Consider the following 13866-nt stretch of genomic DNA (forward strand, 5'->3'; position numbering starts at 1 on the left):
TTGCGTAACTTGCCATTCTCCGCGGCGCTGCTGCATCCCCTTCGCGTTAGCGAACCCTCAAACCTCGCCCTGGTGGGTGTCAGCCTTAAGGGTCGGTAACACAGGATTTCACAGTACATCGCTTCTCAACTGTGATATAGTGAAAAAAACCTTAAACTCCGCTGCAGACAGAAACTGCATAGATAACAGAAACGTTAACACCTGAGAAAGAAGGAAGGTCGGGAGCTTAGCGCTTAACACTTGGAGAAGGGACAGGTAGCTCAACAGGAATGTAAATAAAGAGCCTTCTGACAAGGACATGCTAACTGCTAAAAGAAAACAAGCTAGGGTAAAATAACTGTGGTAGTAATAGATCAGCGACTTCCTACTCAAATGGCCCCCACCCCAAAGAAGGTGGATCCCCCTGCCCGGGAATCATGCTGATCCAGATTAAAACCAGCACAGTGGGCGTGTATTAGCTTGGCATGTTTAGAGTGGACGATAAGGAAGAACTAATCATTAGCTAGCAGATGTTTTAAGAGAACAGAAACTAAATAACAAAGACTGCTAATGTATGCAAAGATAAACAAGAACTGCAGGTAATTGCCCAAGGAGATGAAAAGTACTTCTTGAAGATGCACCAGAGGGAGGAGATTCTGAATGTTCAGAAACCTTACATATATGCATGACGTATAATAAATATGGGACTGCTTGTTGAAACGGTGTGCAAGTTAGGAGGAGCGATCCCCTTTGCACCCAGTGCCGCAATAAACATACCTGCTTTGTAACTCTCCTCGAGTTTGATTCCGCACGTCAACTGTCAGCACAACCCTAACATTGGTACCCTCATAATATCAATGACCATGGTTATATCTTACTGAATCAGCATAAGACTGCAGCTTCAGTTACTCATTTGGCACTTTATAATAAATTATGTAAGGACTAAGATTATAATAACTTTTTCCCCCCTTGTTCTTTCTCCTTAGGCCCACATTTTTAAATGGGACACTTTTGTTTTCCATGAGTTGCTATTTCTCCTTCCTTCCTTTCTATTTACCTTTCCTTCTGCAGGAATCTCCCTTCACCTTCTCAGTTTCCTCCAATAAGCCATTAATTGCTCAGTGCTGTCACAGAAACTTGTGTTTCAAGCTGTGATTTTAGACATTTGGATTTTCAGAGCCTTAGAATTCACACAAGATGTAAAAACTTTTAGAAATTCCACGTGTTAAATGCTGGTACACTGACAGAATCCACAAACTTTTTTCTTCTGTGTTGCTTCTGCGGATTGTTTCAACACATGTCTGGAGTTGGCAGACTGTGACAGGGAGCACATTTCACATCTCACATAAACTATTTGAATCAGTAAAATTAGAGGATTTCATGAGAAGGATGCTTTAATTATGTAGAAGCACTTCACCCCTAGAATATCCAAATTGCTTATACTTCTGTAGAAGCTTGCTTGCAGATATAAATGAAGTTTGGGTATTTTTTGTGCCACTGGTCTCAATGCGAAGGCGAACCTCACTAATGCATGAGGCGTTCAGAAAGGCTCAGGGCCAGTAGCCAGAAGATACCCCTACTCCCCACTTCAAATACACACCCCAGGATTTCTTCATTCTAGCTGAGAAAAAGGGTTTACACCTGTTATGTTTAGGTTTTGTGTTAGTTTATGTTCCTTTTGTGCCAGTATGTTGTTTCCATGAGACAAATTAGATGATTGGAGCATATTCTTAGCACTGAGGCCAGACCAGGGATGACAACTTCCTGCTCGCAGTACTCAAAAAATAGAACCCATGTTGCTATTCATGTTCCTTACCACAGTATGAATAATTAGTATTGTATTAGGATTTTCTTTGCCTGGAGCAACTAAAATAGGTCCTTTCTTAAGATCAATTTTACTTTCATAATAAAAGTCAGAGTATATAAAGTAGTGCCTGGATCCCTCAAATAGTTTCTTCCCATAATTTTTTGTCCTGTTTTTGAACCTCTTCCTCTCATAGTCTGTTTCTAGTAATCATTATTCCACAATCAAACACAGTATCTTCTTTAGTATCAAGCCCACATACAAGCTGCTCACCCGGAAAAGGTTATGTTTTAGATAACAACCCCCCTATTTTTGTACTGAAACCTTATACTGAATTATTTTCCTCTGACCGGTCCTCCAATGCAGAATTTTGTGTTCATGCTCTGTTCATACTGATGTTTCCCAGCAGTACACTACAACTAAGTATAGAATTTGTTGATGTTACACTGTTTTGTTAATACAAAATAACAAAAGCAGATCTTTCCTGGAATACTACTACTACACTGTAGCAAAGCTTTCCATAGTAGACGACTATCTTTGGAGTTACAATAAAAACAGCCTATGGAGGGCAGCAAACTTCAGGCAATTACTGAGTTTTGCACTAGAAAATCTGGAAATCTGGTTTTGTCTCTTCAACCCTTTAAATTCCTTAGAAAGTAACTTCGTTCTATTATAATTTATTACTTGATAAAAGCAAGGCAGAACTTCATAATCATTTTTTTTTTAAACTGGGTCTTAGCACATGCAGATGACAGCGAAGTGGTATCATTAAGCTGATGTGTTTCAGAGGAACCTGGATAGGCGGGAGGAATGGGCCATCAGGAACCTCACAAATTCAACAAGGACAAATGCTAAGTGGCAGCACAGACAATGGATTACCGGGAAGTGATTGGGAAGTGATACTTTCCCGTTGAGTGGCTCTTGTTTGCCTGCATGTGGAATATGATGCCTAATTTGGGGGTCTCCAGTAGAACAATCCTGATATGGAAAATTGATAAACTGGAGTGAGTTCACGGAGTTCATCATCAAGATGGTCATGGGCTGAAGTACTTGCTGTGTGAGAGGGGCTGTGGGCATCAGGGCTGCTTCAGCAGGGAAAAGGGGCAGCCTGCCCGTACTGACATGGAGGTTACTGAAAAGACAGAGACAAGATTTTTAGCAATTAGAAGGACAAAAAGTTTCACCCTGGGGACAGTCAGGTCAAGGGACGCTGTGAAATCTCCCTCCGTAGAGGTTTTCAAGACCTGTGTGGAAAAAGCCACAAGCAACCTGAAGATAACAGTAGCCCTGCTTTGAGCAGGATATTAAGCTAGATGACATCCAGAGGCCCCTTCCAACCTGAGTATTCCTATGATTCTGTTTACTGAAATAATATAAAATAATAAAATAATATTCACTATCAGGGTTTATTTCTCCTCAGGTCTGGCTTTTTTCAATAACAAAAAAATAACCAGGAGTTCATAGGCTGAATTCTCAAGGCCTGTCAAGACTCTTAAGAAATAATTCTCCGGCTTCTTCAGGAGCATAAAACAATAAGGCTGATAGTTACTGTAGGTGGCCCTGAGTCTGGCAAACAGATGTTTCACTGAATGCAAGCACGGCTCTCCTGTACAGCACCTGGATCCAAAGAACTGATTTTGGTTTGTTAATAATTTCCACTCCTGCCAGAATCTAGGATGCCGTGTTACATAAGTGCATCATGAGTCTGATCAACTTTGTAGCAGTTAATCAACTTTATAGTAAAGTACAATTAAGTGCAAAATAATAAAAACAAAAACCAAAACCCCCAAACCCACCACATTGCTTTACATACAAAACTATTTGTAGAACCAGCACTTTATGTACCTGCTTTAAGTAAACTGCATTTTTAAATGCTGCCAGCTGACTCACTCATCTGCACATTAACAATGGCAAGGTGTCTGGAAAAGACTCCAACTGTGCAAGTACAATAGTTTGATTTTATTTACATACAGAAAAGAAAAAAAAAACCCACTGTATTCTCTTGGCTTCAGCTTTTCCTGGTCTAAGCAAAAGTGGAATATGTATAGCAGGACTGGCCTTTTTTGCACTCAATACCAAGCTGGGAACACCTTAGTTACACTTATAAAGTGTGCCCCTTTAGGGAGATGGAAAACTTTTAGCAGGTAGCCACTCTTGCATGAAAAGTTCTCTGAAAAGCAAAAGTATGGTCAAATTTGGCAAATTAGCAAGTGCAGCAAGTGGACATTCTAAAGGCATTGAGCGTTGCAGGTTATCCAGCTATAAAATACCAAGATGATAATTGAAAAAAACTGAAAAGATACACTTTTCTGTGTTTTTTTCTCTGTGTATGAAGACTGCAAAACACAGTAGCTTGTTGTACATTCCCCAGCTGTAAGCTTTGCTTCACAAACTCTGATTCTAGCACCGACACCATGGCCATTAGCATGCAAACACAAACATGGCAGCTTTGCTTTCGGTACTGCTGCTCCAGCTCAGCTACAGAACTTGCTTTATCTGGTGCCATATCTCAACAGGCACTGTCTGCTTATTAGCACAATTCAGCTGGTTCCCAGACAACCCAGGGCTTTCACCTGAAATACAATTCCCTGCATTCAGAGATGTTTAATGACGTGAACCTTCCTTGATTACTTTCCTCTCGGGACACGGCTTGCTTTGATAACTGTCTCCAACCCTCTGCACATTATCGGTGCTAACATGGTAACAGTTGCTCTTCTGTGAAGAACTTGGATTTTCTTCACAGGTGTGGCGATTTCAAACAAGAAATGTCAAACGTGTGTGCGCACAGGAAACATTAGAAATCACATAAACTTGGAACAGAAGGACATGATAGAGCAAGCCACAAATGTTAGAGGAAAAAAGAGAAAGAGGAAAGCTCCAAAGAGCCAAATTCAGTAGGACATGTTAAGCATATATTTTTAATTGATTTCTGAGACAGCATGAAAGGAGGGAATACAAAACAAGCAGTAAGAGATAAGAAATCCTACCAATTAAAAAGGCCACTGTGGGAATCTGAAAGTCAACAACAATAGATCATGGCATGGTCATGTCTTTCTTTTTAAGTACGAACCCAGATATTAAACCTTTCCTTGAAATTATATTACACTGTATCAGATTTCTAAAATAAAGCACAAAAAGTATGTAAGCTTCCATGAAACAGAATCACAATTTGACCTTGAAATGTCAATATTAATTTCTCATCATTAAAAGATTCAGGTGTGCTTTCTGTTTCAAATATCTTATGACTTGGGGACCATCCATCTGAATTCATAAAACTGAATGTTGCCCACAGTACAAGTGCCTGAAGTGAAAACAGTGAAGCAGCAACAAATTTACAGCTACACTTATCTGGAAGGCATATAATCTAAATGTTATGAAAAACTAATGAAAGAAGCATTTGCAGAAAAGCAGACTTGTATAGATTCTTGCAAAAGGACCAAAATCTGAAAGAGAAATTATTTCTATTGTGGTTTGGACTTCTCAGGAGTTTGTCAAAGTATGGAATTCTTTCCAAACAGGTTATGTAAACATGTAAGCATAGTACAGGTCCTCAGAAAGCAAATCTGGGTTCTGTATTCTTGTTTTCCTTTGTGCTCTCTTTCTAAGCAGACATTGTTCTTCCTGCACACTGTACAGTGTTTTAGGTCAGGACAGACTAAACTCACCCATTAATTACCATGCAAGAACTGGATCTGTCTGAAGGAGTTTTGGATGTTTGTTGCCTCCATAGAAGTGATCAGTAATGCAAAGAAGAGTACCAAGTTAGAGAGCAGCGGTTATTTCTACTTCACCCCTCCTTGCTGACAGGACTGAGGGTTGTTGGCTCACAGGAGGTGGTGAATGTGGTGGCTTTGGCCATGCAAGCTTGATTCCTGCCATCCCTGGAAGCCTCCAAAACCAGATGTCCCTGAAGGTAGAGCTGCATTGCTCTGCTCTGGGCTAAGGTGGCTTAATTTTATGAGGTGAATGGCATCTTCCAGATGGCTTGATCTTTATGGGCTGCTGGGCTGCCCAGAGCTGTTTTGGGTTGATCGGTGTAGTGAGGTGCTGGGCAATATTCTTGTGTAATTTAGTTGAGTTGCTGGGCAAACAAAATTTAGTTTTGCTGCTTCTCTCAGTTGCATTTATTTTTTTTAACGCCTGCCTAATTGCTTTATCTGAGACACATAATATCCCTAACAACTACATAGCAACACATCGGAGGTCCAACAGTGGCCATCTGACATCAGTCCGATTGAGTGATGTCATCTCAGGAGGCTGGCACACCTCTAACCCCAATTTTCAGGAGTCAACCTTAATGTGTAAATGAAAATGGAGATTTGTAAATTAAAATGGAAATTATTTCAGATGGTTTCAGAGAATGTGGTTTCTTCTTTCAGGACCAGGTCCCCCACATTTTCTACATTATTTTGTCTCCAAGTTAGGGATTTGAGTGCCCACTTACTTACCCACACTGCATTCTTGAAATGAAACGTGAAGCATATGTGCATGATTACTAAAAATGCCAAAAGCTGGGCTGTAATTAGAAAGATTGTTATAGATTTAGTTTAGTTACAAGCTCTCTGTTCTATAAAATGACTACCTGGCTTTATGTTGGGTTGCTAACTATGGCTCTGTCAGCCAAAGAGAGGAACTGGAATGTGCTCAGTTAGTTACTGGTCACATGCCAGGGCCTTGCTAAACCTAACAGCTTTTGCATGAAATACTAGGTGCCATGATCCCGATTTGGTCCTGCAGCCACGCAGAGAAAGTTCATCAGCATCTGCCTGTTTCTAGCCCAAAGTTGTGAAATCGTCTTAATTACAACCATGGTAACAGGCCGTCTGGCATGTTGAGCGGGTGGGGACCAATTGCGTCTGCCTGTGCCAACCTGGTGTAAGCTGAAGACCTTAATATTCACAGTAAGCGACCCCTGTAACGACGACAGCCGCAGCTAGTGGTGACTCTCGACACTGGGCCCTGCGCCCCAGCTCTAGCCGCCCGGCCTGGGGTGCTGGCCCGAGGCAGCCCACGGGTGGGGACCACGTGCTGCAGCTGGTGCTGGCAGACTGCTCCAGAGAATAACCACACACACACACATGACCTTTGTTAGTCCCACTATCCGAGGCCCTAGTCCCTACCACGGTACGCAGCGCCGCCGCGGCCTCCACCGCACGCCCCGGTGGCTGCAGCTCCCGGCATGCAGCGCGCCGCCCCGACTGCAGCTCCCGGCATGCAGCGCGGGCGCGCTCCCGCCCCATCCGCACTACATCTCCCAGCGTACAGCAGGAGCCGCAGGGTATGCCGGGACGGGCAGGGGCGGGGCTCCGGCGCCGGTCGTAGCCCGCCGCCTTCCACGTGGTGCGCTGCCCGCCGCGCCCGGGGTCGGGGAGGTGCCCGCGGTTTGCGACGTTTCTTTGCGGCAGCGCGGCCGCCGTATTCCGCCTGGGAGACCGGCTGTTGTGCCGCTAGCTGACGGGGCGGGAAGCGGGCAGCCGGAGGACGGGGCTTGGGAGGGAAGGGAGCAGCCCCGCCGCCTCCCGCCCGCCCCTGGATGGTCCGCGGGGCGGCTCGGGGGTCTCCTCCTGCTGCTGCTGCTGCTGCCGCCCGGTCGCGGCGGGGCGGGGCGCGGCGGGGTGCGCGGCGGTCGGGGGCGGCTCGGCGCGGCGCGGCTCGGGGCGGCGCGGCGGGTGCTGAAGATGGACTATGACTTCAAGGTGAAGCTGACCGGGGAGCGCGAGCGGGTGGAGGACCTTTTCGAGTACGAGGGCTGCAAGGTGGGCAGGGGCACCTACGGGCACGTCTACAAAGCCAAACGGAAGGACGGGTGAGTGAGGCGTGGGGCTGCCCCGGCCACCGCCGCGGTCTTTCCGCGCTGCCCCACATCCCCCGTTTCCCCGCGTCGCCCCCCCCAGCAGCCCCACGGGCCTGCGTGTCCCTCGGCCCCCCGCGCCGGTGCTCCCCCCGGCCCGGCCGTGCTTGCTGCCGGTGGCCCCCCCCCCCCATTCCCTTCGGCCCGGCCGTGCTTGCTGCTGGTGCCCCCCCCCCCCCCCCCCCCGGGCCAAGCCCCGTCGTGTGCCTCCCGTGCCGTGCCCGGCTCCCCGGCGGTCGCTCCGAGCGCTCCCGTCCCCTCAGCGTAACGCTGGGGCCCGCTTCGTGTGGCTTTTGGGGGAAAAATGGTAGTTGGGGACGACGCTTTGCGGAGTTTCATTGTGAGTCAACGAGTAGTCACTCCCAGCCTGACTCTGGGCTCCGAGAGCGAGGTTTCATTCTTATCTTTTTTTTTCTTTTCTAATGCTTTTTTGTCTGACTTATTACTTGTAATCACCATTTTGGGTGTTCTTGGTGGCTGCTTCAGGAGCCCAAGCCTGCTGGTCCTTCTGGGGCTTTAGAACGCTTCGTAAGATCTTTTATGTGCAGCCGGTTCTCGGTGCAGACCCGAGTACGTGGATTTCTTTGCATAAATGTTTTAAAGAAAGATCTAGCAAACTGTCATTTAGGTTTCCCTCATCCGTGACATGGCATCACTCGCTGAACAGCAGAACAATGGGAAGTAGGGAGCAGAAGACGCAGGAGAGGCACGGCTTGTTCTTGTAACAGGTCCTAAATTTTACAGTACATCCCTTCCTTCTGTTACGGTCTCATCATGGTGGTGCTCTGCGTGCTGTCATTTAAAGAAGGTGTATGTTAAAAGTCTGAGCATTATTTTTACATTTGATAAATAAAATCAAAAAACTTTTAAAGCAGGCTGTGGTCAGTCATGGCTGGAATGCGACCCGGTTCTGTTTACATAAGCTTTAATTCTAGAAATGCTTTAGCCATTACCTGCAGAATGGTTGTAATGGGAGTGGTTGCACCTTGGCTTGTCTTAAATGTGCTGCTATTAATTGCAGCACAGTTACTTCAGTGTGAATTTTTTTTTTTTTGCTGATATGAGTCAGCTAACTACTTTTCTGCTCAAATTTTACATTTTGAGCTTTCAGACTGTTCATAGGAGGAATCTTATCTTACTGTAACAGATGGAGTCTGAAATCATGGGCTAAATGAACTCAGTGGATGTTTTGTGCTCATTTGTGGGCATTCTACATGCGTTTTATGGACATTTTACTGGGGTGGTCTGTGGACTAAGGGACTGATACTTGTGTATCATTTGAAAAGATGGGAAGGGTGGTGGTGGTGGTGAACGAGGTTGTATTGTATAGTGTGGTACTTGAGCGTGATGTAAACGGTATGGAATAAAGGATGGAACGTGTGCTAGTTTTGGCCAGGACAGAGTTAATTTTCTTCATACCAGTTAGTATGGAGCTGTGTTTTAGGTTTGTGCTGAAGATGGTGTTGATAATACAGAGATATGTTAGCTACTGCTGAGCAGTGCTTACGCAGTGCCGAGGCCTTTTCTGCCTCTTGCCCCACCCCTCCCAGCTTCTTGTGCACCCCCAGCCCACTCATTAGGGGGGGACACAGCTGGGATGGCTGAACCCAGCTGACCAAAGGGATATTCTGTACCCTATGACATCATGCTCGGCATGTAAAGCTGAGGGAAGAAGCAGCAAAGGGGGGAACTTCAGCGTTAGGTTGTTCTGCCTTCCCAAGTAGCTGTTATGCGTGATGGAGCCCAGCTTTCCTGGGGATGGCTGAACACCTGCCTGCCCATGGGAAGTGGGGAATGGATTCCTTGTTTTGCTTTGCTTGTGTGTGCGGCTTCTGCTTTACCTATTGAACTGTCTTTATCTCAGCCCGTGAGTTTTCTTAACTTTCATTCCACCGATTCTCTCCCCCATCCCATGGAGGGGAAGTGAGCAAGTGGCTGTGTGGTGTTAGTTGCCAGCTGGGCTTAAACCATGATAGAGGGGAAGGAGAATAAACTGCTGTGTGGTAAGCTATTGCTTCAAGCCACCTTACATGCAGATACTGACTTTGCTAGCACAGCTAGCTCTGGTTTCAGCATTGATAAGGAGACCTGTAATATGAAGAATAGATTGAGGTACTGGAAGATATGACTACATTTCTAATGTTCGTGTCAGGCTTTTTGCAGCTGTTCAGCAGGTTGGACCGCAGCGGTGTGTAGGGAATTCAGGATGTGATACTGCTGAAGCACATAGTCAAACACGTTTTTGGTGAAATTGTCAGTCTGCTTGTTGTTTGCGAGAGTGTGTTGAGAGTTGCTGGTGGCAGTGCCATTTTGAGAAATTTTAGAAAAACTGGAATCACGTTACTCAAAGGTAGCTTTACAGTGGAATTTGCTCAGTTTTTTAAGTATGTGTGATTTTAAATCTCTTTTCTTGGTGAGGGGGGAATCAAGGTATGGTATTTGATTAAAGTTTGCAGAAAAAAACAAACCAGGTGAGCAATGTATGCTGTCTCCTTATTTTTGCCTTACTGTTCATTTAGTGCCTCCTTTCCCTATTATTTCCCGTTTCCCTTCCAAATATCTGAAAAATTTCTCTTTTAAATACGCTCTGTAGTTGCCCTTGGGCAATCACTAAAATATGTAAAATGGAAAGATCTATAACTTTTTGTAGCTTATAGTATACTTGTATGTATGTGATACTAAATTATATGGATGGAATTGGGATTGAACTTAAACATTCCATTTACATCCCTTTACCCAAAGAAGTCCATTAAATTGTAAAAGCAAATTGTGATAATACTTTGTTTTCCTGAAGCGATGGTAATGTATGGATGGATGTTATATCTTGCAGTGGGGATTATGTGAGACAGAATTTAATGTTTGTATACTGTTATATGCAAATATTGAAAAAAATACTCATACATTATTTCAGTATTCCCTGAATTGTATGTACTAATGGATGAATAACCTGCGTTTTTAGTTGCTTATATAGCTCAAACTTTCTTTTCATTTGAAGTTGTTTGCTGTCTTTCAGCTCATTTTCATAATTTTTCCCTTGAAGTTATAAGTTTAAAGCAGACTTTAGGTGATTCTAATTCTTACTTCAAATGGCATGAATCTTTTAAGTCTAAAAATTGTGATGTATATTAAAAGGGTACTTTGCAGAATGGGTTGCAGAGCTGCAGATATTTTGTTAAGAATATCGTGGCAGCTTTTTCTTGAATGACGTCTTCATGTGGATGTCTAATGAATAGAAGAAACACAGAAAAGAACTAAACTTCAAAAATTTAGTTTGTGCCAATGTATATTCAAAAGCCCTCTGTGATAAAAGTCCAGTTTAAGAGTAGTAGGAGCTAGTGTCTTTAGTATGACTGCAGTGTTCACCTTTTTTTTTGATTGTTTTTACAGCTGCCTCTGAGGTGCAGTATGGCGATTCAAAACTAGATAGCAGCTGCGTGTCCTAATTGTAGGATGTTCATTGTATGCCATTAAAACTACATGGAAGTGTTTTGGAGGACAGTCTTCCAGGGAATGTGGATGGAGTGAGAATCCTTCTAGTGAGTGAAAGATGTTCTGTGGTGTGTGCTTTAGTGAGCTGATGAGGATGTGACCAGGATTTCATGCCCTGCTCCAACAAAAAAGCCAGTCCAGCCCTGTGGTGCTCTTTGCCATAGGGTGAGGCTTGGGGTCTTGACTGGTCGGTCTTAGAGGGTTATCAGGTGCATTTCCATGGAGGTTTCTTACATATTAGTTGCCAGACTTGACCCAGCTAAACATCAAATCAGCTGAGTAACCATGTCAAGCATTGCAGCTGAGCTCTACCTGGTGCATTGCCTAAAGCAAAACTACATTCTGTTCTCAAGTGTTGATTTTAATCCCTCTTATTTTTAAATCTGTGGGTGAATCTTCCAGGCTTCTTATTGAATGGTACTGTTTTTTGGGGTTTTTTTTAATCAGTGCGGTACCTGCAGTGGGCTCTAAAACCTGTTTGGAACAAACTGTATGTGAATTGATGGCGTTTATTTTTATAGTGGGAAAGTGTACAAGAAGGCAGTTGACTCTTAACGGCGGACAATGGGAAGGGAATGTAGGTATGGCATGTGGAACATCAGTCTTCAGATAAACAGTTGCTTGTTTCTAGTGGTGGTAGGATAGTTTACTTTTTTTTTTTGTCTAGAAAATGTCAGTTGTTTCCTTCACAAAAGCTGCTTTGCATGCCACTTGGGTCCTCCTGCAAAAACATTGCTCAACCCAGTTACTAAACATACCTATTTGACTTGTGCTGGGCTTGGAAAATATGCCAGCAGAATTTAATTTGTTGGACTATCATACAGATTTTGTTAAAAAATTTTTTTTTTTTTTTTGACTGGATCAAGCACCTTCAAAGCTCACTAGGAACTGAGTGCCAGGTACAGGCAGACCAAGGTGGCAGGACACTAGGTGCTGCTTGTGCAAGCCCGGCAGCCCGGCTGGTGCAACACACCAGGTACATGCTCTCCTGGAGCTGGCAATGTGTGCTGGTCATGTGCTATTGCCGAAGCAGTACCCAGTTTTAATGGCTTTGATCTTGCACTGCTTCCGTTTGTTCACTTTCCTCTCCCTTCTGTTTTTATGATACAGCTATAGTCTGAAATCTGAGAGAGAAGCCAATTTTGTGGGACAAAGCTGTTTCAGTGGCAATTTGGACTGTTTCCAAATATTCATTTTTCCTGTTTAATCTGATGTGGTTTGGATGAGAATAAGAAACTATTGAATGTCACTGTTAGGCAATATCTAATTTTTTAATTACAACAAAAAAAAAGATATAATTGAAGGTCTCGAACTATAGTAACATCTCCTGGTGCTTTTTGGAAGCTTTTCTTAATCTCTCTGAGAGAGTCTTAAGTTGTGAGACGCAGTTGATGGGGAACCAACAGTAAGAAAGCTAGTGCTCTGTCTCCTAGCCACTTTCAGGAGCTGTGAGGGGTGATGTACATCCCAAACACAAGTGTAGTTGGAGATAATTTTTTTTTTTTAATTTTGTTATTATAGTTCTGTGTTGGAAGTATTGCTGTAGGCAGGGGGACAGTTTTCTTCATTTGGACATACAGATACATTGTGATTGAAATGCATTTATGTGCTGGACTTCTTGTATGCTTCAAACCATAAAATCCGTATTCACCTTGTTTTCTTGAGGGTCTGTACGAATTGTATAAGAAACAAAATGGTGGACAGCGAGTGGATGTCCAGTAAATTACTGGTTTCCTTAGTCTCTAATACAGTATGTAGTAGTTTCTACTTACTAGTTAAAAAAATATTGCAAGAATGATGAAGATTCTCTCTCAAATTTTTGTATAAAGAGAAACTGAAGAGATTGAGATTCCCTTAGGAAAAAAGATAAGGCAGAACATTTTAAAGTTAAAATAATGATTAGTTTGAGTAATGTGTAAGATCCTGGTGCTGGCTTTATTTCACAATTTGAAGAGAGGCATGTGGAATATTTTTGTTGGAAAAATAAGGAAATATTTTAATGCCGTGTACATAAACCATATAGTCTGTTGTCAAAGGAGAAAGGTAAGAGCTTAGTGTTTGTTCTGTAATGTTATCAAAAAGTCACTTCTGACTAAGGGTTACAACAAGTTGAATGCTCTTCAGCTGTGGAAGTTAGGCTGCTCTGTTAGAGATCAGACTAAGCTGTTTGGTGCATGCAGAAGAGCCTAGCTTTGTCTACTGTAGGAATTTAGGGTATTTTTTTTTTTTAGATGTTTAGCCCTTCATAAGATTGATACCAGATTAGTTCCTGTTTGTGTTATGGTTATATATTGAGTTATGTCAGATCATAGAACACCTGTTTTGTCCATGTTGATGTCAAACTGATTTTTAGTGAGAGGTACAATAAGTTTGGGAGTACCACAAATAGAGGTAGTGAGTCCAGTGACAAATCTTACTTGGCAAGAAGTAGAACACGACGTCTGGACTTACTGCATTGTGATGAGTTCTGTGCTGAGCCTTTGTAGAATTTATATCATGAAGTACATGCTGTTAGTTTTCACTTCAATTGTCTTCCCTCAGTTTACTAGACATGAGGGTTTTTTCCTTTTCTCTTTTTTTGCTCAATGTTTGTGTGTGTTAATTTTAACTGTTTAGAACGGAAGGGGTGGTGCAGATTGCTGGCAGGCAGCGAGAGCTGTGGAGCTGGCATGCAAGCCTTTGGCTTCTGAATCCTGTCAACAATAGCATGGAATTTCTAAATGCCACGGAGTTTATTTATGTA

The 13866-nt window shown here is 43.4% G+C and overlaps 1 protein-coding gene across 7 annotated transcripts in view; it reads left to right on the top strand.

Moving 5' to 3' along the window:
• Positions 1 to 54: 54 nt before the first annotated feature.
• Positions 55 to 13866, top strand: part of CDK8 (cyclin dependent kinase 8) — a 90897-nt gene continuing 77085 nt past the window's right edge. For 2 of the 7 annotated variants that reach the window (XM_080376419.1, XM_080376418.1), the window contains exon 1: positions 7451 to 7589. Coding sequence is in view for 3 of the 7 variants with exons in the window: in XM_080376416.1 (XP_080232542.1) it covers positions 6862 to 7589 (728 nt within the window). In the remaining 4 variants the exon portion in view is untranslated. Of the gene's footprint in view, positions 7590 to 13866 lie in introns of all 7 variants that reach the window. The other 5 variants (XM_080376416.1, XM_080376415.1, XM_080376414.1 and 2 more) reach the window with 5 other exon arrangements.

Source organism: Falco punctatus, assembly GCF_963210335.1.
Source record: "Falco punctatus genome assembly, chromosome: 2".
Lineage (NCBI taxonomy): Eukaryota > Metazoa > Chordata > Aves > Falconiformes > Falconidae > Falco > Falco punctatus.